Source organism: Populus nigra, chromosome 4, assembly GCF_951802175.1.
Source record: "Populus nigra chromosome 4, ddPopNigr1.1, whole genome shotgun sequence".
NCBI classification, from domain to species: Eukaryota; Viridiplantae; Streptophyta; class Magnoliopsida; order Malpighiales; family Salicaceae; genus Populus; species Populus nigra.
The window spans coordinates 7271470-7297894 of record NC_084855.1 but is presented as its reverse complement, the minus strand read 5'-3'; the positions used below and the strand labels follow the sequence as shown (position 1 = coordinate 7297894).

Below are 26425 nucleotides of genomic sequence, written 5' to 3'. Positions count from 1 at the left end.
ATTTTTGGAGGATGGGATGCGAACCGTTGGATTAAAAAGAGTGACAGAGCAGAGCTCGTTCAGCTGGGCTGGCAGGTTAAAGGCAGCTGGCACACACGAGGATATGAATAAAAGTTAGTTTTAAAGTGTTTTTCTTTCCTTTTTTTTATAAATAGGGGTGGTTTTGATTTTGAACTTAAAAGGGTAGTAATAGAAGGTGTATTTATTAAATCCTGTTTTTTTAAAAAAATATTTTTATTTTTTTTTAAATTAATATTTTTTTAATATTTTTAAATTCTTTTAATATGTTAATATCAAAAATAATTTTTAAAAAATAAAAAAAAATTATTTTAATATATTTTTGAACGAAAAACACTTTAAAAAACAACCGTTACCACACTTTCAAACACTCTCTAAATTCGATCCGGAGTTGATCTAGTTAAGAGATTGAATTTTGGATCACACAGCTGAAAGCATAAAAATAATATTTAAAATTTTAATATTTCACATGAAAAAATTTTAAAATAATATATGCAAATATAAGTTATAAAAAAAAATGTGAAGCTTGAAATATAGTATAGTTATCTTACATTAAAAAGTTAATAAATAATTTATGCGAATATAGATGTAAAAATCAAATGAAATATAGTATATTTATCTTATATAAAAAAATTTAAAAATAATTTATGTAGATATGAATTATATATAGTTGTCTCATATTAAATAATTAAGAAACAATTCGTATGAGTGTTAGTTATAAAAAGTAAGTATGAAATGTAGTATAATATAGATATTTCATATTAAAAAGTTTAGGAACAATATATATATATGGATATAAGATAGTTATCTTACATTGAAAAAAAATTAATTGGGCCAATTGCATGCTTAATTTTTTATGATTTAAAATCCAATTAAAACTTTTAGTTGCTTGAATATCAAATTAACCATTGAACCGAGCCGGTTTCATACACACACACACACATATATATATATATATACACACAAGATTTTTTGTATATAAATAGAAAAAAGAAAACCTACTGAGGCATCAGAATCTTTGTTGGGCTTTGACTAGCATTTTGAGCCGATAAATTTCGGGGAGCTATAAAATTGGGCCCCAAAGCATTTGAAGCTCAACAACAAAATTCAAGGTTCGTGATTCTTGTTCATCACCGCACCTCAATTTAAAAAAAAAACAGAATTTTCATGTCTTGTTTATGATAAATAGATGGTTTAGGATGTGATTGTGATTATTTTTTAAAATATTTTTTATTTTAAAATATATTAAAATAATATTTTTTTATTTTTAAAAAATTATTTTAAAAATCAGTGTATCAAAACAATCCAAAATATTAAAAAATTAATTTTTAACAAAAAAAAACTTGAATTTTCTAGAAACGCTCTCGAGGAGTGTATTTGGGGATGTAATGTATAAATTGTATTTTTTAAAAATTTAAATTTATTTTATTTTATATATATATTGTTTTAATATGTTGGTGCTAAAAAGAATTTTTAAAAATTAATTTAATATTATTTTTATATATTTATAAATAAAAAATATTTTAAAATACAATCATTATTATATTTCCAAACACTAGCAAGTATACTGTGGTTTCAACTCTTTCCGAGCCAGATACTCGAACTTATTCAACTTGGAGGTATTCAATGTGTTTACCAGGGAAGCAAAATGTACGAGAGGAGCAGTTATGTTGATTCTCGCAAACAACCTGGCCAGTGTTCCACCACATACAAAGAATAATTAAAAACTATTTGCATTTTTTTCATAAAAAATATATATAAAAATTAAGATTTAAAAGTGTTAGGTTTTTCTATAAAGTTATACCCAAAAATCTTGAGTTTAGCTGCAACGCTTGACCTAAAAATAATATTTATAATATTAATAATAACATTAAACTTGCATGATCCAAGTTTAAGTGAGTCTGGCTGCAACACCGGACCCAAGAATATTAGATGTGGGTGTGACTATAAGGTCGTGTTATAAAAGTGTGATAATTAAATAAATTAATTAAAAAGAAAAAAACCAACAGGAAGAAAAAAACTAATAAAAAAAATAAAAAAAATCTGAATTAATTAGGTTAACCCTTCAAATCAGGTTAACTCGTAAAACCTGGGATTCGCGTCATGAAAGTTTGATAACTAAATAAAAAAAAATTGACGGGTTTACCTAGAATTAACTGGGTTAACCCATCAAATCAAGTTAACTCGTCAAGCCCAGGATACGTGTCATGAAAGTCTAATAATTAAATAGAAATAAATTTTACATTAACAAACTAAATTAAACAAAAAAAATTAATTAAAAACAAAAAAAATTCGGGTTAACTCGTCAAATCAGGTTAACTTATCAAACTCAGGATCCGTATCATGAAAATCTGATAACTAAATAAAAAAAATTAACATTAACAAACTAAATTAAAAAAAAATTCATTAAAAAAAAATAAAAACGAAAAATACAAACACTTCTATAATATAAGATAATATAATAATTATAATAATATAATATATTAATAAGTGAAAGGCGTGGGGAAGCTATAGTAGTTTCCCCACGCCTTTTAGATTATTACTTAATAAGCCCTCTTCTCATGGTGAATGGCATTTTCACCGAATTAGGACTTGATCAAATTGATGAATATTCGCCGGCTATTACTAGTTTTATGTATTGCAGAATTGTGCCTCCACCAAATACCTGCTGCATTTTCCAAAAGCCATTTCTAAATTTTAATTTCAATTTCAATTTCCATGCATCTTAGATGTTTTTTGTCATGCGGTGAAAAAGTGTTTTCACACCAACTTTTTTTTTTCAAATTAATATTAAAAAATAAAACTAAAATAAATAAATAAATAAAATAATATATTGTTAAACAATAAAATTAAAAAATATATAGTTAACAGTATTTTGTGAGTATTGTTGTGGTGATTTAGCAAACACCTTTTACTATTTTGTTAAAATATAAAATTAATTAAAAAAACAGCAAATAAAAAACTCAAATCGATTTGGGTTAACCTATTAAACATATAACATGAGTTATAAAATCGAGATAGTTTATAGAACTCGAATTTATAAAGTCTAGTATTGAATGATAAAATTTTTTTAAAAAAACACTAAGTATAAAAAGGACTGGGTTGTTAAAGGAAATCACCTTACAACACGATACAAAATATGGGTATTTTGGTCTTTTTCATATTTTAAAAAATAATAAAATTATTTTATTACTTTCAAAAACAAAATTAACTAAACTCTCTTGGAGGTTTTTTTATGGTTCTTTTGCTATGGTTTTTTTGGTTAATATCAAAGTTACCTATAAATATTGTTGTATTTTATCATATATTAAATATTATTAAAAAAAAATTATGCACGTGCTGGCAAGTGGCGACCTTTGTGCCATTTGGATGGTGTGTGTAGAACTATCCGGTCACTAAACATAACTATCTGCTACGACGTCTGAAAGGTATCAAATCTTCTTTTACGATAGGGCGATGTGTCGCTAAATACACATTCGATTTTACACCAATGCTCTTTTTTTCTTCTTCTTTCTCTCCTTCACCTTGAGTTCCATATCAACCCCTTCAAAATTTTAGACCAACCCCTTTATTTTTTTTCTTTGATATTTGGTCCCCATCCATTTAATTGTTATTTATTTTGTTTTGAATAGTCTATAAATTTATAGTTGTTTTTTGATTCCACCTTCTTCTATTTTTTCATCTTTTAAGTCAGAACCTCGTTATCTTGAGTGATGTTTATTTTGTTTGAGATCATGTCTTTTTTTTTCTTACAGCTTCACTCCCTCCTTTAGTTTATTTTTCCTATCAAATTTGATTATCATTATTTTGGTTGCTATTTTTTCTTACTTTAATATTTTGTTTTAATTTCACGTCCTTATGTATTTTTTATCTTTTAAATTCGGTCCCCATTCTTTTTATTGCTATCTGTTTTGTTTGGGGTCATTTTTAATTAATTTTTTTACAGTTTCATCCTCCTTAAGTTTATTTTTCCTGTAAAATTTGATACACATTCTTTTCATTGTTATTTCTTCTTTACCTTGGCAAATTTTTTAAAATGATATATTATTTTTAATTTCATCATCTAACATTAAATTTATTGGGAATTAAGATTCTTGATCAGGCTCGGGTCTAAGATTGCATGAGTTGCAAGTTTTAAAGATTGACTTAAGTTTAAAAGATTCATCCAGGTTTGCTTGTTTGTTTCCCCTTCATTTAAACTCGTGTTTTTTCAGTTTTATCACTTGACATTTAATCAATTAGAGACTAAAATCCATATTTTTTATTCATTTTCTTTTTGTAGAGTATTTCATTAATTTTTCAAGTGACCTATATTATTCCGGGTTTTTTTATTTTTTATTCATTATTGAATTTTATCTAGCTAATTTTTTAAATTGTTGTTTTTTTTCCTGACTCCATCCTTCAATATTTGAACTATTTTTTTAATAATTTATAAAATTAAATTTATTTTTCAGTTTCACCCCATTCAGTTTTTTAATCTTTAAAATTTGATTCATATTCTTTTGACTACTATTTTTTCATTTAAAATAATTTTTATAAGTTGATTTTTCTTACAATTTCATCCCCTTTAACTTTTTTCTCCTATTAAATTTGATTTCCATTTTTTTTACTTTGGAAAAGTTTTTAAATTGCTATTGTTTTTCTTATTTCATGGTTCACGGTTAAATTAGTTGGGAATTGATCTTCTCTGTTGAGCCTGTTAATGATTGCAAATTTTAAAGGTTAACCCAAGTTTAGAGGGTTCGCCTGGATTTAGTTGGGGTTTTTTCCCCTTTCTTTAAGCTCCTTTTTTTTTGTAGTTCTGTCATTCAATATTTATTTAATTGGAGACTAGGCTTTATTGTTTTTATTTATTTGCTTTCATTTGATTTTTTTACTAATTTTAAAAATGACCCGGGTTATCTCGGGTCTTTTTATTTGCCATTCTTTGTTAAGTTTTTTTTGGTTGATTTTATAAATTTAAATTTTTTGATTTCATCATTCAATATTAAATTTATTAGAAATTGGGCTTCTTTATTTAACTAGGGTATAAGATTTCATGGGTTATGAGTTTGAGACATTAACCTAGATTTTGGAGGTTTGCCAGGGTTTTTCAAGTTTTTCTCTTCCTTTCCTAAGTTAATATTTGTTTTTTGATTTTATCATTCAACATTTACATTGTTAGTGATCACACTCTATTTTTTTATTTGTTTTCTATAGAATTTTAGTGCAAATTTTCAAACTGACATCCGTTATCCCAAGTACTTTTATTTGTCATTTTTTGTTAAATTTACTTTGGTCAATTTTTTTAATTGATATATTTTATTTTATTTTATCATTCAACATTATATTAGCCGAGAATTAATTATTTTTTTATTTCCATCCTTTAAAGTTGAGTTTTTTTAAAAAAAATTTTTGGGCTCTATGATTTTATTTGATTTTTTTTCTATATGTTTATCTCATCATTTAACCGTGAGTTTGGCAAGTTGATTCATTTTTTTTATAGATGTTTTTCTTAAAAAAATGAATATTTTTTTACATTTTATCATTTGATATTAGGTTGCATTAAAATTGAACTTCGTAATGTTTCATGAGTTTTCTTCTATTTGGGTTATCTCAATTATATGATTCGAGTCACAGAATTTACTTGCCTTGTTGTGTTTGTTCTGTGTATTTTTGTTTTTTTTAATTGATCTTCTTTTAAATTTCATTCATCTATATTGTATTTGTTTAGAATTAAACTTTATTTTTTTTAATTTGTTTTCTATTAGGTTATTCTAACTTCATGACCCGATCTTCATACTTGGCATGCTCGTACAAGTTAGCTCATGATGATTTGTTTTTTGTTTTTCCACATTTAAATAGTTAAAATCTTAGCTTTGTTGTTTTTTTTTGTCTCATTAACTTTTTTTTCCAGGTTGCTATGAATTTTTTTTATTTGAGTTTGTTCATTTAATATTGTTATGTATTTTTTTATTATCTAATTAATCATACCAATATTTTTTTCAAGTCAATTCTATATCCCAAGTTATTATTATTATTATAATTTTTAACATGCTTGCGTGGTTCTAATATTTTTTTTCAATAAGAAAAATATCCCAGCACGCCGGGGTAGTGGGTGTGTACAAATCTAAGTAAACTAAATAGGTTGAATGATGTCATGTTAAATTGTCATTTTCAAAATTAGTGCATATAATATAAACAATTTGCAGTGTTGTCAGTCCGTATTGAGAAACCCATATTTAACGCACATGTAATGTTCGGAAGGGGTAGCTTGATATGGCCTGTTAACAGTACCAGGGGTCATGGTTTTTTTTTTTAAAAAAAAACAAAAAACGAGAGGTCGATGATAATAGTTGATAATTTCTAATCAAGGACCGAATCAAATCCACCAATAATCAAGACTACATCTGTCGTGATTCCAGTTTTTGTTTTCTCTGGCAAAAACAGCATGCGAGGAATGTTCCTGCTACTTGTAGACAAAAATACATTAACAGTGCCTGTCCTCGCAAGGGATCAACGAGAAAGCCATAGGGAAAGCAGATCAGGCTCGAGCAAGACCGATGAAGCGTAGAACTGTTGGCTTTCTGTCTTCCCCTTCTGATTTGCCAACGTGATATGTTTTTTTCGAAGGAATGAATCCGACCCGATCTCTCCTTGTTAGCCTTTCATCTTAAGCACCAATTAAGTATTGACAACGCTGTGAAAATTACTTTCTCTGGGTAAATTGACATTTGCCGCAGACACATCCATGCCGTGATATTCAATTTGACTAATTGCTCACGTGCCCAGCGATTAGTACCATGTGCTTTATCACGATCCAGGAACATAAATTTATTTTAGGGAGAGTGATTAATTAAAAATATATTTAAACAGTATTTTTTTACTGTTTAAAATTTATTTTACAGGATCCAAAAACATAAATTTTTTAAAAAATTAAAAAGTTTGAAAATTAATTTTTTTTTTAAAAAAACACACTAGAAATCCATTGATTGTGAACTCTTGGAGGGTGTATTTTTGACAGACACGGATATTTTAAATTTGTTTGGAATAAGATTTAAATTTTTATTTATTTAACAAAGGCATATTCTTATTCATTGCAATTATTTCTTTTCCCGATTAGGTCTTAGATGGAGCCTTCACATGGCGGCTGGTACATTTATAAGGAAATATTTATTTTTTACTTTTTATTTTAGTATCTAAACTTTAAAATGACAGGTGAAACCGTAGAAAGTTTAATATTAGCTTGCTGAGTTTTAAGTACATGTTTTTGTAGGCAGCCGGGCACTAGGCATACTTGATTTTCTTTAGAGAGAATTTTTTATTTTTTTTAATAAAAATAAACACATCCACACTCACATACCATTATTTTAAAAAATAAAAGGTATCAAAATAAGTTTTTTTTTCTATTTCTATTTGTATTTTTTGCAAATAGTGTCAAAATAAGTATTAGAAATAAATATAAACTGTAAAAATAAGCGAAACAACATGTCAGTGACAAGAATTCTAGAGTCACACTTCACGTTTTCTTCAACGTGATTTATTTTAGATACGTTTATAAATATATTTTAATAAAGTTTTATGATTTATTTTAATAAATTTTATAAATATATTTTAATAAAGTTTTATGATTTATTAAATTTTAGAAACATGTGCAGGTAGTACGGCGTCAGCTATTTTGCATTTACTTATCCAACAACCGAAGCCCATGTCGGTGGCGGTGTAGCCCTTGTATTCTATGGATGCTCGGTTTGTCTATAAGATTAATTGAGTAATTGTGTATTAACCGTTGTCAGGTCTTGCAATGAATCTAAGATGGTCACGCGTATTGTAATAAGGTCATCTTTTATGTCTTGTCTTTAAGATGTATTAGAATTTAGAAAGATTTATTTAATGGGTTTGGAGCAAAATTTACCACAAAAACACTCAAATGATACCTTAATTTTGTTTTAGAAATATATTAAAATAATATATATATTTTTATTTTTTTAAAAAAATATTTTTATTAGTAACACTTCAAAATAATTTAAAAATATAAAAAATTTTCAAAACTTTTTAAAAACACGGTTAGACCAACCTCCCAAAACACCCTAACTCAAACATGATCATGCTATGAAGGATGATATTGCACAATCTTAGCTATTGTTGAGATTTTCATGGACTCTTAGAAATTTCTCATTTAGAAATCCCTTGCTCTCACTCCATACTCTCATCAAATTGGACTGCTTGCCACTCAAACTGTTTCCCACCCAAACTGCTCGCTAATCAAATTGCTTGTTAATCACCTGTCTGCCTTCAAACTTGAATTTTGCTAGCACTGCTTGTTCTTTCTCTCACACCACTTTCTATTTACATTAACTCTTTTTAGTTGGCGAATCATTGTTTTATAAGTCACAATATTAACTCATTATATCGTGTTTCTATAAGTCACCAGACATGGATGCTACAAACCTTTCTCTGAGTTCAACGAGTTAAGGTGGTTCTTCGTACCATTTCACAAGCTGAATAATTATATTTTATATTATGAGAATTATAAATAAATACATAATTAATTTAATTTAAATAAAATATTATGTTATATTAATCACATGTATAATTTATTAATTAGGATTAAAAATGTTATGTGTTTCTTATAAGAATTATGTTTTGAGGTTGAAAGTTGAAACACTTTATTTAAACTGTGCAAATTGTAGTTTTTTTGGAGCAACGAGTTAATGGATAAAGAAACTGTTTTTAGCAGCGTCTCTTTATCGAGTCGTCGATGTTATGTGCGAAACGTGTGTCATATATTTTATATGCAACTTGTGCATTGCAGTTGATGTTTGCGACATTTGAGTCGAAAATATTGAACGACACACGAGAGTCACAAAAATTATGTAGGACTTGATTAAATGTGCTAGTTACCTAAATATTTTTTGAAATGCGTTATTTTACCAAAAATCTTTTTATTATGCTAATGTCCTAAAAAAATTCAAATCAAATTAGCATTGAAAAAAATATTCTGATAAGTAATTATAAAATGAAACTTGGTGCAAAACAATAATAATAAAAAATTACCTTAAGCATCCTATGATTTAATTATTTTTTCATATTTATTCCAATTCTTTAAAAAATTACATTTTGAGTCAACTTAATTTGAATCTATCACCACATGTAATCTAACATAAGGAACTAAAATGTACTATTCACCATAAAACCCAATCAATCAAAATCTAATTTATTTCTTCAATCTAACTTCACTCTCAATCTTCTTCTCCAACCATTTACTTCGTTTAATTAATTCCTTCGATTCACCTTCCAAGATCACAACTCTATCAATTTTTCCATTGATCTCCTTTCCCTTTCCCTCGCCATGCTTACATGTTACAGTAATTCCAAAAATTGATAACTCTAATTGATCTTAATTTAAAGCGTATTGGTGAACCTTCAGGCGATGATGGCAATATTTCTCCGGCTGGTGACAAATGGCTAGATTGTTTCTATTCTTGATGAAACTGAACACTCAAGGGTGTTGGAATTCGATTATTGGGGGCTCAGCTACTAAAGGGTTTAATGATGAGCTAACAGGTATGGCTCTTGTGAACTCGTTTTTTATGATGGCTGGGATATGAACGACCATTTCCTAGAACAATAGATGATCTACTTCAGCTCTGGAATGCCTGCGTTCACCAGAAAATGCAGAGGAGAGTTTGGGTCCTCTTTCCATATACAATTCTCTGGTCAGTATGGCTGGCAAGGAATGATTTATTCCCGCTAATGCTTCGTATACTTGGAAGGGTATTGCCAGAAGGGGGTTGTTCAAAAAGGATATGAATTTGAATTCCAGGGATTGCTAACAGGGGCAGGGAAATTCAAGGGAAAGTTCGCACTGTTCTAATCAATGCTTTGAAGAAAGTAAGTGGTGTAGATCTGGCTTTGAAGTTGATGCATAGTATGATTGGAATTGGTGTTTGAAATTGCTGAGCTGACGATAATATTTGATTACATGAGCTTCTTATAGTTACAGATGATATGACTGGATTCAAGCTACTGGCTAGGATTTCATAAGAAGAGGGAGAATTTTTGAGTGACAATTTTATTATTTTTAAAAAACATGATTTTTTTAATTAGTAAATTAAATATAATAGCAAATATATAAATAATTCAAAATTTTTTTGTCGTATATAGTGTTATAAAATTATAAGTTTTTGAATTTTAATTGATTTTACTTGAGTACTATGAAATATATATTTTTTGGATAAAAATAGATTGTTTTTGTCCCTTTATTTTTATATATTTAAATAATGTATTTTCAAAAATCATATTGCATTTTTAAATCATCATCTCGATCAAATTTAACAAAATTAAATATTTATTTTATCAAAAAATAGTTTAAGATACTCAAATATAAAAATTTCAAGTTCAAAGACTAAGTTCTATTCAATCCAATCATTTAGCCATATTTTAATTCAAATGAATTTCCAAAATATTCAAAAACTCATAATTAAGATTCCATGTCACGTATCTTATAAAACAATGTGTTTTCTTACCAGAAATAGAACAATTTGGAGATAATTTATGAATGGATATAGATGAAGAGACTGAATTGAGATTATTGGAGAAATCAAGGACCTAATCAAAATAAAACTTGTTTTAGGGAGTCAATTAAGAATACCTACATAATTGGAAGCTGTTTTGAGGTTTGTACTTTGTAACTTTTGTCCTTTTCTTTACAAATGGTAACTGCCTCCACTACTGTTCCAAACGGGCCTAATTGGTCTGAGCTGGAGCTTCCCACCTGAACTTAACATAAGAGATTGGACCACTCGTTGCGACAAGCCACTCTAAATCTTGAACCAAAACAAAACACACGTGGGCCTCTTGGTTTTTGTTTGAAACCGATTCTTAAACATAGGAGTCCATTTTTCAGGTGTTTAGTAATTGTTGTTTAAAATATTTTTTTATTTAAAAATTTATTAAAATAGTATTTTTTATTTTTAAAATTGATTTTTTATATCAGAAAATAATTTAAAATAATATTTGCCATAGTTCGTGGCAATCCTTTTCTCCTCGAGAAACAGAATTTCAGCAGGTTCCACGCGGACCACATCCGCACCACCTGACATTTTCACTAACTTTTGTTTTGTTTTTTTCTCACAGAGTAAAAAAAGAAAGATAGAAAGAAAAGCTAAATCCATTCGTCACCATTGTTCCCACGTGCTCCCCTATCGCTGTACTTTTTTACAACCGCAGTGAACACGGTGGCTTTAGCTACTCGGACTTCGGTGGCAATAACTTGCAAGGCACGTACAGGGCTACCTAAACCTCCACAAACTTTTCCATTTCAAACGTTTTAGGCATTTGTTTATGTTCTGATTTTCCAAGTCGTTGAGAAGAAAAGAACAGAAAAGTTTATAGACAGATCGACAGAGGAGTGGAGAAGTGAGACTTGAATGTAACTATATAAAAATTGCAGTATTTTTGCTGTTGCTATACTTCTTTTGGTAGCTATGGAGCGTTATGAGATTATCAAGGATATTGGGTCTGGAAATTTTGGGGTGGCTAAGCTGGTCAGAGATAAATGGACTAAAGAGTTCTTTGCCGTTAAGTTTATCGAGAGAGGCCAAAAGGTCTGTTTCCTCTGTTTTGCTATCTGTTTGGCTATTTCAATTTCAAAATTTTCCATATTTATCATTATATTTTGTTGATAATCTCTTGAAATTTAATAATTTCTGTTTCTATCATGTGTGCCCGTCATCTTTAATCACCAGTGTGCTTACTTTGTGTTGCAGATTAACGAGCATGTGCAAAGGGAAATTATGAATCATAGGTCATTGAAGCATCCCAATATAGTTAAATTTAAAGAGGTTTGTTATTGAACTTTCTCTGTCCTGTAATTTCAATTGCCAATTGTTGTCTTATCATTGTTGTATGCTGCGCAGTAAGTTAGCAAGGACTCTAATTTGCTCTATAAGGTTAAATTTCTCTCTCTTTTTTTTCTGCTGGAGAACCGAAAAAAGTATTGACTTATATATTTCTCCACGGTATAGTGGAGTATCCATAGCTTGATAGCCATTTTACGAAGAACTAATTGGAATAGATTCTTTCTTTTTAGCGTGACTTCCTAGAATAAATTAATTCGTTTGATAGGGGACAATCTTTAGTTTGAGGGATTCTTTGAAGCTTTTAATTTGAGATGTTATCCTTTCAGGTCCTGTTAACTCCCACCCATTTAGCTATTGTGATGGAATACGCTGCAGGAGGAGAACTTTTTGAGAGGATATGCAATGCTGGTAGATTTAGTGAGGACGAGGTAAAGTAGAGCAAAAAAAATTTCATGGAAAATACTGTTATTGTTATTTGCTAGAAGCTGAATGAAAAGAAAAATAAGAAGCATATAGAGGTAATAAATGTTGAGGTTCAATGTTGCTTATTGCTTATCAACATACACTTCCATTAATGTTGTGCTTCCGAGTTTTTTGCATCAGGCAAGGTTTTTCTTCCACCAACTGATATCGGGAGTAAGTTACTGTCACTCAATGGTAAGAACTTATACCTTTCTTTTGTCAATTTTTTCCACCCTTTCTAAAATGCGCTGCAATTGTTTTAAGAATAGTATTTGATTTTGATACAAGGAGATTTCTATTCTGCAGCAAATTTGTCACAGAGATCTTAAGCTTGAAAATACACTCCTAGATGGCAGCACAGCGCCGCGTGTCAAGATCTGCGACTTCGGGTATTCAAAGGTAAGCACTTTTACTAATGCTAAAGGATGACCATTAGGCATGGAGTTTCACCATCCTTTGGTTACTAATTATCCTGGCTTATTGTGCAGTCAGCTGTGTTGCATTCTCAGCCAAAATCTACCGTGGGCACCCCAGCTTACATTGCCCCAGAAGTTCTATTAAAAAGGGAATATGATGGGAAGGTAACAATCTTTTTAACCTTCTCTTCCCTTTTGATTTACGTGCTTCTCATTTTAGTTGTTTGAAAGCCATTAGTACTATGCCTAATCTTCAAGAGTTACAGATCGCAGATGTATGGTCCTGTGGGGTTACCCTATATGTAATGCTAGTCGGGGCATACCCATTTGAAGATCCTGATGATCCAAAAAACTTCAGAAAGACAATCGGGGTGAGAGTCTATACAAATTAATAAGCACTAGATAACACCAAGTCGCAGTGCAATTATTGAAGGTCTGCATATTTATTATGGAGTTCTAGTTGAAATATTGCTGATCCCATTAAATGTCTGTTTGTTCATTGCAGAGGATACTCAGTGTCCACTATTCAATTCCGGATTATATTCGTGTTTCTGTAGAGTGCAATCATCTTTTATCGCGAATATTTGTGGCTAACCCTGAAAAGGTAAATGAACTTTAGCTTGCACTAAAATATATTAACAGCTTCTCCTTTCATGATTGTATTGAAAATAATAGGGGAGAAGATTTCAATTATGTAATGAGGCTTTGGTACTGGATAGAATAAGGTACCTTATTTTTGGTAGGAAGCGTCAAGGATCAATTAAAATAAACTTTTGTTATTTGATACCAGATTGAAAGTTTTCAGCTTTTAATTTAGGAGACATGATGACATGGAAGCAACTTTAAGTTGAATGGTGGTGGGAGCAATCAGCAAAGCTCCTTTTCCATTAATTCCTTAAAGCATTGCCACCATTTTTTTTTGGGTCCTGTTGAACTCCTTTTATTGTTATCATCAGCTAATGCTTGGTCACTGTGTAGAGAATTACCATTCCAGAAATAAAAAATCATCCATGGTTCTTAAAGAACTTGCCTATAGAGCTGATGGAAGGACAAAGCTGGCAGAGCAATGACGTCAACAACCTCTCCCAAAGCATTGAAGAAGTCCTGTCTATAATACAAGAGGCAAGCAAACCTGTCTCCCTGTCAAAGACTGTAGGGCATTTGCTTGGAGGCAGCATGGATCTTGATGACTTGGATGCTGACGCAGACCTTGAAGATATCGAGACAATTGGTGATTTCGTGTGCCCATGATGATTAAAACTACGTAAATAGATTGTCAACTTTCCTGAGGTATTGTCTCAATGATTGTGAGCACCAGATCTTCACTAAGGAACTCTTTACACGGTATAATCCATGTTTGGCCATGTGGCATATGGATGCCCCATCTGTAGATCCCTTGTGTTTCTTTGTTCAATCGATCACAGCAACATTCTGTAAGGTCTTGGCATGCATGGCATGGTTAATTCAGATACCTCTAGAACCCGATCGCTTGTTCTTCTCTTTATTAAATGGCGTTGTCACCACTCCAATATTAAGAAAATAAAAAAAAATAAAAAAAAGTTAGCTAACATAGCTAAAAGCTGGTTGTCAGGGTGATATAAAGGATTTAGTTTTATTATTTTCCTATTTAATTTATAGTTTTTTGCTTTAATTTTGGATTTTTGTTTTTAAAGGGTAGGTGTCAGACTGATATAAAGGATTGTAATTTTTTATGGAGAGTCAGATAATTAAAGAATAAATCATAGAGTAATGAAGCATGGTTAAAGTTCTTGTTTTAGATCCTTTTTTTTTAAAATATATTTTTTGTTCTTTAAATCCTAATTAAATTTGGTCTCGTCTATTATATAAAAGCTAATGCAGTTCTAACTCTTATATCAAGTGTTTTGCCAAAATAAGTGTACGTAGGCTCTTTGAATTCTTTTTTTTTTATTAACTTAAATATCAGGTTAAATATACACTTTAACTAATTTCACGATCAAAATCATTATGAGTAAGATTCTTTTATTTTTTAATAGAACTGGTGAGATATACAGGAGGCCCCAAGTCGCAAGCTGAAATATTTAGAAGGATTGGCTTGTATAACATATTGCTTACGTGTTCTTCATGTTCGGGATTCAAAAGTAGCCATATTTATTTCTGGCAAAATAAAAAAATTGATGATGATTCTAAACTATATATATGGTCAAAGTGCATGTAATCCTTTTATGATCTTGATTCGTGAACATAATAAGGTTTGAAATTGAATATTTTTCTAATAAACACATACACAAATTTGGAAAATTATACCACGCTAATTGCTTGATGATGAAATCTTGATGATCTCTTGCATTCCCGTGCTTGTTTTCAGCTTGTCATCGAGCCATTTTATTGAGGAGGTTCTGAAGAACTTGGACCCCGCAAATCTAAGGTGAATTCTGCCCAAAAACTTTATACTAAACTCTCGCTGTAGTAGCACCCAGAGCTCATCGCAGGTAATCTAGACATCAGAAGCACTCCAGAAACCGTTGTTGGGTTTATGAATGGTACTGGTTTGAAAATTAGGGTATTTCTCATCGCCTCGCTGTAGTAGCACCCAGAGCTCATCGCAGGTAATCTAGACATCAGAAGCACTCCAGAAACCGTTGTTGGGTTTATGAATGGTACTGGTTTGAAAATTAGGGTATTTCTCATCGCTGTACGTAGTAGCACCCAGAGCTCATCGCTGTAGTATCTCCCTTGGTATTTCTCAGCGTTGGATTCCCAGTCTACCTTGATCAGATCCGGTAATGTGTGGTAAGGCCTGTTTTCATGGATATGGGGTGCGTAGGCCACATATGTAATCCAGTGGCTTGTTTCAACTCTTGAGGGCACTTTGACTCTATTGGATCTTATTGACATGAAAACAGCCACGGTCAATCCAGATGTTAAAACATTCGGTCGTCGTTGCCAATTGCTTATTTTAAAGCCGATGTTAAGCCCAAGATCAATCCAGATGCGTTTCAGCGTTTTCTTTCTTTTTTAGTGACGTATATATAACAGTGAGGTCTAGTTTTACATCTATTAATTTTATTTTTTTAATTGTGTGCTTGTCATGTAAAAAATTATACCAGCTATTTTTTTTTTATTCAATCATTCCTCTTTCAATTGCAATTATTTTATTTATATTAATAGTTTATAATTAGATTTAATTTTTGATTCCGTCCTGCTTATTTGATTTTTGATGTATTTGTCTTTCTTCAATTCCATCATTGAGCATTTCTTTTTATTTAATTTTTATGTCAAGTCTAGTGCCAGTTCTTTTAATTGTTATTTTTTTAATTAATTTGTTTTTTTTTCAATTCAATCCCTAAACATTTAATTTCATTTAACATGTTCCTTGCCATTTAATTTTAGCTAGTTTTTATGTTGAATTTAGTTTTAATTTCTTTGACTGATATTTTTTTTTGTTTTTTTATTGATTTTTTTTAATTTTATCCCTCGATACTTGTTTGATTAATAATCTTACTTATTTGTTTTTTCAGGTTTGTCTTTAATGAGGGTCACTCTGGTCTCATAACCAGGATCATAGATATGAAAGATTAGCTTAGGTTGATTTTGATCTTGTTCAAAGCATTTTTTCAAGTATTTTTTTTACTTTTTATTTACAAGGTCATTCTAATTTCATGTTCTATGTCATGTGTTTGATTTGTTCACTCGGATTGACTATCGGGTTTACTAGAGGATTTTTTTAATATGTTTTCATTATATTAGCAGGTGTTCATTCCTTGTATTTTTATGATGTTTTGGTCTTTCATAATAGTTTTTATGGTGTGAGTTTATTCGGACATATGTTTTTGTATTTATCGTTTAATTCATGATTTTTTAGGGTGAATTTATCTTTTGTTTATTTAAATAAAAAAATTTAGTAAACATAATCAGGTAAATATCTTATTTTTACGGTTTTTTTCTTTGTTATTGTTAATGATTTTTTTTTTATTTACATAAATAATTATCGATTTATTTAATTCGATGTTTTCATAGGTTTTTCAAATAACACTTTTATTTTTTCATATAAAAAACCACATTGGAGCAGCCTGCAAGCCATGTATTTTTTTTTTAAAAAATTATAACTTGCATGCCAAATTGGTGATTTTGATGTTTTGTTTTTAGTTTTTTCTTTTTAATTCTTTACGCTTGTTTTTTTGAAAATATATTATTTTGTATTCCTTACACTTGATATATTTATACAATTTTTCTTTTTTCTTTTTTTTTTATTCTTTTGTAATTTATTTTTAATGTTTTTTTCTTTACACTTTTTTGTTGGAAATTTATTTCACACAGATTTTATTGGAAATTATGTTTCACTATAACAATTGCAATATTGTTTCATTTTTCAGTTACATTGAAAATTAATCTGAGATCTTTCATATTTTTATTAATACATATAATTTGTATTATATTTTATTACATGGAAGTGTTGACTTTATGATTTATAGTTATATTTTTTACTTGATGAGAAATTTGTTTTTAATAACACCTATATATTAATTATGCTTTAGAAAAAAAATTATCCAACCTGCAGCTAAACAAATTAAATAAACGTGTTAACATTTTGTTTTTTGTATTTATTGACACAAATAATTCTCATAAGCTTTTTAATTTATATTTATTTTTTTAAAAAAATAATTTTACAAATTTATTTTTTGTTTTAAAAAAATTATCCAACCCAGCATGTATCGCATGCCCTAGTGTTTTGTACTCTGAAATGCTGGGCTCGAGTCTTGTAGACTTTCAAGCAAACGAACAATAAGGGAGCCCCTGAGTTGACAGGCCAGGACCAACCTCCTGGTCCTACAGGGCAAGTTGCATGAACAGGTTGCATGGAGCACGGAGGAGCCTAAAGGGGCTTATCCGCTTATATCAATACAAACCTCCTGGTCCCAGAGGGCAAGTTGCATGGACCCCGGAGGAGCGAAAGGGGCTTTTTTACACACACATATATTCTCGATAAAAGGGGGTTTGGAACTTTGGATGTTTTTGAATTACAATTATCATAACAAAAACTAAAAGTTGCGGAGAAATGATTTCTCCACATTCATAAACACTTGTATTACAATATAATCCACAATATTTGGTATTTTTTTTTGCCTTTTTATCCCTTTGATTATTAATTTTTTCCCTTTCAATTTAGTTTTAAGTTCCATTCTATGTTTATTGAAATTTAAAGTTAATAATTTATTTTAATTTAGGTTTTATATATTTATTGCGGTGCTGAAAAAATATCGTAGCAGTATCAATTCCAAGGTGTCAAATTTTAATACTAGCCGTACTCAATCCAAACAGAAAACCACCATTCATATTTAATTAATTATTCGAAGAGTATGAATTCATATACTTATTATCTAAATACACAAAAGTATCAATTCCAACGCCTATTTTCACTGGACGCCAGTTTATCAAGCAATACATATTTAACCACCATATATATATATATATATATATATTGAAAAAATTGAAGTCAATTTATTTTTAATTTCTTATTTGGAAGCGACAAGTGTGAAATTGCGGGCATCGGGATCAGTAGCTAGTGGTGGCGCCTCCTTTACGCAAACCAATCAACCTCAAAGCATTAGGGGAATCCCTGGACATGTCGTGGGTGTCCACAAGCGGAACGACGAGGGTTGATTTTTTAAGATCAGTAAAGAAAAAAATAAAATTTTAAATTTTTGTTTAAATACAAAAACAACCAATCGATTTCGCAATAAAGATGATCAAGCGGATGGCCGAGAAGTAATAGAAAGAAGAGCATGTACTATCCAATAATAAATTCTAAGATAAATCATAGAGCAGTAATATATCAGAGTCATTTGTGTTGAGGGGGATGAAAGTAGAAAGAGGAGGGAGACAACCTCAACGAGAGGCGATGATGTAATGAATTATACTGTTCTGAGCTCCATCTTTTTTGTATTTGAGGTGAGAAGCTGATGCTCTTGTTCTTATCTACTTGAGTTTCGTAAATAGATGATGTTTTGTTATCGCCATTAATTAAATCTATCCCGTTCACTTTAAATTGTCCGCAAAGAAACTGATTTCATCCACAACATAGTGATCACATGATTCCGCCGAGTCTTACGATCCTCGAGGATGAATGAGACAAGCAGTGTGGTCGCCACCGATTGCCATGAACTTGGACAAAACACTACATCAGCTTAGACCAGCCCACCCAGCTTGCTTGCATTATTGAACTTCAAAGACCAGTAAAGTACATGAAGCTGCTACCAAAGAAAGAAAATTAGGAAGTTAGTCGTGAAAAGGAGCCAAAAAGAGCCCAAGAATGGCTTGTAATTAAACAACTGGACGGTGCGCAGTCAAACGAGGTAAAATAACAAGGAGATATTACGAGACCCGCAAAACCTAAAATCACTTTTCATGTGGAAAAAAGCACACTAGCTAGATCAAGCTATTGAAAGAATTCCAGTTGAGTCTCTTGTTATTCGTCAAAGGATATAAATTGCATCCCACTACAACATATTTCGAATCTACTCAGGTAAATACGGCTATTGTATCCTGTCCTGCTCTGCAAAAATCAGTCCCAACAGAATCACCAACCAGTCCTAAAAATAAAAAACCTTGTTCCGAGGAGAAGATAATGTAATAAACCAAATCAAATGTTCCTCTAAAAACTATGTGCATTGGATGATTCATCTACTTGAAAGGGAAAGAAGTAATTCCTTCTACATCAAGAAACATGCTAATGCTCTGAAGACGAGTCCTTCACGAATTCAAGTCAGCAATCTTTATTTTAGATATGCGAGATCATACTCTTCACAACAGTAGATACAGCTGAATAAAGAAAAGCGCATAGCTTCATAAGGATGCAGTTGATTCATAATTATGCATACAGAAACAAATGTAGTATTTCCTGATTAACTAATGGGTCGATTCTTCTTTGTTGGCTTCTGGTATTCTCCATACAAGTAAGAAGCAAAACCCCATAGACACATGGCCAAGGCCATGCCCTTTTCTGCATTAAAGACCTCTTTCAAGATTATCACAGCAAATGCCTGTTGGACTGGAACCAGAAGAGATGACACAAGCCCCCCTAAAAGTGACGAGGAGTTAAATATCACCCCCAGACTTCCTATTACTAATAACTGCAATACTATGGCTGCTATTAATAGGATGGTGTAGTACTTTGTTTCACCAAGACCAAACTCTGCTGCCTCTTTGGATATAGCCTGAGCAAAACACAAGCTCATTAGAATTATTTTGAACGATGCAACATTAATGACTCAAATAAACCTCAAAAGTTAACATAGATGATGAAGTTTCCTATGCGATTTGCTAAGAGATAGCAATTTGGGTGAGCAATCAATAGGTATAACCCATCCTGAAACCAGTGCAAATACACACACACACACGTTTATGTATGTATGTATGTATGTAATATTTAAGCAGAAATTCCCCAAGACAGATTATTTAGACTAATATATTAGGCTTGATGGAAGTAAAGTGATAGGTAAACCAATATTTGATCGTGGTAGATTTTAAATCTATGAAACCTTGAAGATTTCAATCTTCACTGAAGAACTGGTTTGTAAGAGAAGCTTGTGCCAGCTTTTCAGTCGGAAATCTTTATTTCAGAGTTCGTTACATGGAAATGAGGAAGCACTTCAATTTTCTTTCAGAGTTAAGTTCTGGAGAATGAGAAAATTATCAAGACTATTTATCACTTACCTTAAAGTCCTTGTTGATAATCATGGGGATAGAGCAAAATAGAGTAGCAAACATTGATATAAGGAACTGAACTTGCAGGACAAGGTCAAAGGTGATGGCCTTGCCAGCCTTCAAGTAAGTAAACTCCAAAGCAGGCATTAGAAACCCATGAAGAGCTGCACCACCAATAGTCATGAAGAAACCCAGAATATATTTTCCTTTAGACTCGCCACTCGGTCTGTCTCCATTCATATGAAAACCAAGAATAACAGACCCGAAAGTCATCAAAGCCACCGCATTTATCGAGTAATGCGTGAACTTATGCTTGACAATTATATATGCAAAAATTGCAGTGAAGGCCAATTGACTAGAACCAAGAATGGAAGAAACAGAAACAGGGAGATATGACATGCCAAAGGAGTAAAGATAGCTATCAAGGCCAAGAAGGAGTCCCAAGATGACACTAGCAGAAAAAAGCCATGGTGTGACCAATAATCTACCGGCCTGTGCTCTAGCTCTAGCTCTTATGTAAGATATGGCTATTGGGATGATCAAGATAGGGAAACCAGCTGTAAGTAGCCAGGCACCGAGCCAATTACTCTTTCCTCCATGCAAATAGTAAATCCTCACAAGTAATGGACCTGCGACTTGACCAACTGCCATTAACATGCAGTTTAAAAATACCAGAAATGCCTTCATATGCTTCTTGTTCTGATGCTGGTCTGGTTCATTCTTGTTTCCTATCTCTGTGTCCATGAATCCTTCTTGATTCAGTAGGCTTGCCTGTGTTAGCGATGAAGGGGAAGTCAGAAGTGGATATGCGCAATTTAGTGCGTTAGGCTATTTAATCTTGTTTATTATGTTAGGTAGTGCAAGATACTGAACATATATTCATCTAGTAGTACGTACTCACTGATGTTGGTGAACAACAAAGATCACTAGCTAGCAGTAGCACTACTAAAAAATCACAAAAGCAGAATGACTGTGAAGCCACTGAACTAAAAAATAAATAATATAAGAAAACCCCACCCCAGATTATCATTAATGCAAGGAGTTCCTGCTTCTTTTTTAGTATTTGTGATTAGATTAGTTTTCTGCTTTGTTTCTCAAGTGGATACTTTGCATGAGGATGGGGGTAGACATCATACTTGTTATTGTCATCAAACTTTTGCCTTTCACCTTCGCTTGTCGGTAAAGGAATTTGATTTCATCCAAAACACAGCCTAATAATTTTGTAGAGTCTGGGGATGAATAAGATGAGCACGTCGCAAACTCAATGGCCACATCAGCTGTGACCAGCAGCACCAGCTTTTACTTGCGTTGGGCTTGAAACATTAGTGCACTAAATCAAGCAACCACCAAAAAAAAAAAGCATGAAAAGAACGAAGGAGCCTAAAATTATGGGCCTATGACCTGTAAACAACCGATTGGTACTAGCCATTTTCATGTGGAAAAAGCTCACCGGTTTACTCAAGCTGTCGAAAGAATTCCAGTTCGGTCTCTTCTCAACGAATATAAATTGTATCGCAGTGTAACATTACTAAAATCTCTTAGTTAGAAACTTGGCTATAATTGTTTCTTTAGAAATGTCATAACAATTTAATTTTAATATATTGAACAATATGACAGAAGAAAGCCAACAAGTTTTTAATAAATTAAAAGGAGTTAATTTGCTTTTTAATTAGGTAATATCTAGAACTATTAAAAAACTTGTCTCAAGTGAAAAAAATATATATATATCTTCACTTAAATAACATTTTTGAGAGTCTTTAACAATTAAATTAAAAGAAGAAGAAAAGATGTTTTGAGTGGTGAAGCTTTAGCTCACTCACTAATTGCGTAGAGTTCAAGTGATGAATCGTCGAGCTATTGTATCTTCGAGGGGACAGGTGAATGAGAATGTGATGCGGAAGTTCTGGTAAATTGTACATGGATTTATTAAGTAAAATATTAAACTAGTGGGTTTTTATAGTAGCTCTTCCAATTGAAATGTGTCTAGTGTTATAGTAAAAAAAATTTTTTTTACTCTTCTTTAATTTTTAAAATTTTATTTGTGAGGTAAGATAATATTTGCATAATCATTCTTAATTTATTTGAAGTAACTCCATTTTTTATTTTTTTAAATAACAATGCAATTATTATATTGTTTTTGGAGAGTAAACAATCAAAATCTTTTATCTAGAAGCCATATGATAATTTTAGTTTTTATTATGAACCATGTACCTTAATTTTAGGGATTTGATTGTCATTTCCTAATAATTTTTTTTGTTAGAATTATAATAATAGATAGATTATGCACGAAGATGGTAGTGTTATCTTTATCATTTAAAAGAATCTATTAAATTTTAAATGGATTGAGTGATGATTACATCTTTCATTTGATGTGCACAAAAAATAGATAAGGTATGCAATCTAATCATTTATTGCGGTAGTTATGAGAATGTTATGTTGTAGATAAATGATGTCTTGTTTTATTTTTTATTGGAAAAAAAATATATGATAATACATGATGTGATGTAGTTTATATAGATGCATGTTATATATTGTAAATGAATCATTGATAATATAATAGGAATATCTTGCATGATGGGCAACACAAAAACATACATCCTTAGTTTTAAGGGGAAGTGTGAGATGTTGGCGCCTGGAAGAATAAAGGTAATTATTACGGTTGAACCAAATAATAGCAAGAGTTTAATATATTTGAATGGGGAGCATATCAATATTTTTACCTTTTATTTATTTCCATAGTATGATAACTTAAATATCCTTAAAAATAAAAATTAAATAACTTTTGTGTAAAGACATTCTTTAATTTTTAATCTCAAAAGTGCAATTGAAAGTCTAAATTACCCTCTAAAGTAGAAATTTTATAGTTGTTGTCTAAGAGATTTTTGGTATTTTCCTCTTGATTTTTTCTTTATTGTCAAGTTAGTTAAGGTTCAATTTGATCTCTTAATAAATAAAAATATAAAAATAAAAAATTATTCGTGCATGAGACATACATACCTGCGAGTGGGAGGAGCTTGCACCTTTATAACAAAACGTGGGAGCTCCTCTAGTGGCCAAACACTACTTTTCACGACAGTGTTTGGAGTGATGTAATATAATCTTATCGATGGATAGACACATAGCAACCACAAACAACTAATGTAGCTTTGGTGACTCTTATTATTTTGATTGCAATTTTTTTTAATTATTTCATGATTTATTTATATTTTTAAATTTTATTTCTCAATATTTTATTTGATTTAATTTTTATATTTAATTTTAATCCTTGTTCTTTTGATTACAATTTTTTTATATAATTTTCTTAATTTAATTTATTTTTCAATCTAATCCCTAATTATATATACACACACTTAAATTATCATAACCTATACATTATTTTTTTATATTAGAAAAAAATTAATCCGATAAAACCCTAAGCAGAAGGCAAGGTGCAGTCTCTCTTACTCTCTTCTCATCTCATTTCGGGCACAGCCGCCGCGTCCGCTCCGCTCTCCCAAACATGAAGGTTACCTCCGTTAATCTGCCATTGAATCAAAAAACAAAGTTTCGTTGTTGATGAAATCCTAACGACTCCGATTTCATGATTCTCTCGGTCTCATTCTCTGTTGTTTTGTGTCTTGCAGTTCAACATCGCGTATCCCACTACGGGATGCCAGAAAAAGCTCGAAATCGACGATGACCAGAAGCTGTAAGCTCCTCTTTTCTCTGTCAAAGTGTATTTGCTTTTGTTGGTAAATCATCCCTTTTTTCTTGTCAAAGTTTATATGATTTTGTCGATGAAAGAGATAGATGTTCGCGTACTTAGACAAAGATGCTTTGTTTGTGTTGTTAATTTAGTTTCTGTGGATGAAGATAACAAATTATGATTTTTTGTCTGGATTTTTCGAATTTTTTACACATTTTTTACTCATTTAGTGATAGAAGAGTTTTTCTTTAGAATTTTTTTTTGTACATGTGTTTGTTTGGGTCCAGAATATCTACTGCATCCGTTATTTAGAATAGATTTTTTTTTATGTTTTAATGCATGCTGTAGCTAGTTTCGATATTCAAAATGTAATGCATTGCAATCCAATACCTTTAATAAGAAAATAGAACGAAAATATATTACAATCTGATATAAAAAAAGGCTTTCTCAATTTCTTCATAGCATACATAAGTTCCAACAAAACCTTTAAGAACCTGATGTTGATAAATGCCCATTTGCATGGGTTTTCTGTTTGTTTCTGTAAATGTGGAACTTCCGAAGTGAAGCTTCCATATTGTTATACCTTTTCTTGTTGGATGGAAAGTCTTCCTTTAAGTAAGGAACCTCAACTACTTGTCTAGTGCGATGTTCTGTATCAACCAACTCGTCTGACTCGATTGTGGTAAATCTATACTAACCATTCTTTGATCGTAGATTCAGCAGCAAGATCTGATTGGCTTTTTTTTTCCCTGTGTTTTTAGTTATCAGTTGCAATTCTAATTCTGAGATTTATCTCTTTTTACGTCTTTGAATATGCAGTCGGGCATTTTTTGATAAGAGGATCTCACAGGAGGTCAGTGGTGATGCTCTTGGAGAGGTATGCACATTCTGGTTTTCTAAATACTGTATGCTTGTATTTTACATGAATGCTCACCAATTATCCTCTGGGTTTGATAGGAATTCAAGGGCTATGTTTTCGTGATAAAGGGAGGTTGTGACAAGCAAGGATTTCCCATGAAGCAGGGGGTGCTAACCCCTGGCCGTGTTCGTCTTTTGCTCCACAGAGGTGTGACTACTTAAATGTTAGACTCTGTTATATTCTCTAAATTTGTTAAACATTCTTGGTAAATATTGGTCGTTAAAACCTTATTGCACTAGTCTTGTTTGCCTGATGAACATTAAAATGCATTTCTATCTTGCCTCCATAGGAACCCCCTGCTTCCGTGGATATGGAAGACGCAATGGAGAACGCAGGAGAAAATCTGTGCGCGGGTGCATCGTCAGTCAAGACCTTTCTGTTTTGAACTTGGTAATTGTGAAGAAGGGTGAGAATGATCTTCCTGGACTCACCGACACAGAGAAACCAAGAATGAGAGGTCCCAAGAGAGCATCGAAGATCCGCAAGCTCTTTAATCTCTCAAAGGAGGATGATGTTCGCAAGTATGTCAACACTTACAGGAGATCATTCACAACAAAATCTGGTATGACTTCCATTCTTATAATATACTTGTTTATAGCTTCTTGGGATTTGTTTGTCTTTAGCTTAGTATAATGTCTTGTGGTTCTTGTTTGTTGCAGGAAAGAAGGTCAGTAAGGCTCCCAAAATTCAGAGGTTGGTGACGCCACTGACTTTGCAAAGGAAGCGAGCAAGGATTTCAGATAAAAAGAAGAGAATCGCCAAGGCCAAGTCCGAGGCTGCTGAGTACCAGAAACTTCTCGCCACAAGATTGAAGGAGCAGAGAGAACGTCGCAGTGAGAGCTTAGCCAAGAAAAGGTCCAGGCTCTCTGTTGCTTCTAAGCCATCCATAGCTGCTTAGAATTACAAATCTCTCTACTTGTCGAGTTTTGGTAGCACGAGAAATGTTGTCTGAGGTTTCTTTAAATTATAATTGTTATATTTTGAGGTGTTACGTCGAATAGTTTTGGAAGTGCTTTGACACTTGGTTCATTGGATTCTCCATCATATTATGACTGTTTGCTACAATCAAATGGAATTTTTTTAAAACTTGAACCTCCGCTCCAGTCCTAGTTTAATTTTGTTGGCAAAGTTGAATGTTAGGTGGTTCTTGTGATTTTTGGTCGATTTGAATATTCAGGGTTCAGGCACTGTCAAAATAATATTGTATAGTGCTGGTGTGTTGAGGGCCCTGCCACGGAAAATGCTGTGTGCTAATACTAGTTGCCTGCTTTGAGGATTCGTAAATAAAAGGATGGCTCAAGAGTATCCAAACTGTGTTCAAAATCAATATTGTTATAAAGAGAACTCTCAAATCGACTGGAGCAGTGATTTTTTTTCCTGTCTTTTCATTTTGATC

General features: G+C 31.4%; 3 protein-coding genes and 1 long non-coding RNA gene across 5 annotated transcripts; 2 read left to right on the top strand and 2 right to left on the bottom strand.

The window, feature by feature from the left end:
- Window positions 1-11160: 11160 nt before the first annotated feature.
- LOC133691375 (serine/threonine-protein kinase SAPK2) lies at window positions 11161-14222 on the top strand. Its single transcript, XM_062111848.1, has 9 exons — window positions 11161-11606; window positions 11769-11843; window positions 12188-12289; window positions 12465-12518; window positions 12630-12722; window positions 12812-12904; window positions 13006-13110; window positions 13245-13343; window positions 13718-14222. Exons 1-9 carry the CDS (start codon window positions 11487-11489, stop codon window positions 13988-13990), a joined length of 1014 nt encoding a protein of 337 aa, XP_061967832.1. The 5' UTR covers window positions 11161-11486; the 3' UTR covers window positions 13991-14222.
- On the bottom strand, window positions 13737-15682 carry LOC133691376 (uncharacterized). Its single transcript, XR_009841653.1, has 2 exons — window positions 15026-15682; window positions 13737-14262 (listed from the first exon to the last, which is right to left on the bottom strand). It is a non-coding gene; the product is annotated as an uncharacterized LOC133691376 (long non-coding RNA).
- Window positions 15683-18488: 2806 nt separating this feature from the next.
- Window positions 18489-21897, bottom strand: LOC133691903 (purine permease 1-like). Of its 2 annotated transcripts, XM_062112525.1 has the most exons (3): window positions 21443-21897; window positions 20435-21196; window positions 18489-19935 (listed from the first exon to the last, which is right to left on the bottom strand). In XM_062112525.1, the coding sequence occupies exons 2-3, from the start codon at window positions 21167-21169 to the stop codon at window positions 19624-19626; spliced, it is 1047 nt and encodes a 348-aa protein (XP_061968509.1). In that variant the 5' UTR covers window positions 21170-21196; window positions 21443-21897; the 3' UTR covers window positions 18489-19623. The 2 variants fall into 2 exon arrangements, with proteins under 2 accessions (XP_061968509.1, XP_061968508.1); XM_062112524.1 differs by lacking the exon at window positions 21443-21897 and having other exon boundaries at window positions 20435-21432.
- Window positions 21898-23771: 1874 nt separating this feature from the next.
- On the top strand, window positions 23772-26121 carry LOC133690594 (small ribosomal subunit protein eS6-like). The gene is made up of 6 exons (XM_062110819.1): window positions 23772-23930; window positions 24049-24113; window positions 24930-24987; window positions 25068-25176; window positions 25319-25591; window positions 25689-26121. The coding sequence occupies exons 1-6, from the start codon at window positions 23925-23927 to the stop codon at window positions 25925-25927; spliced, it is 750 nt and encodes a 249-aa protein (XP_061966803.1). The 5' UTR covers window positions 23772-23924; the 3' UTR covers window positions 25928-26121.
- The last annotated feature ends 304 nt before the right edge of the window (window positions 26122-26425 follow it).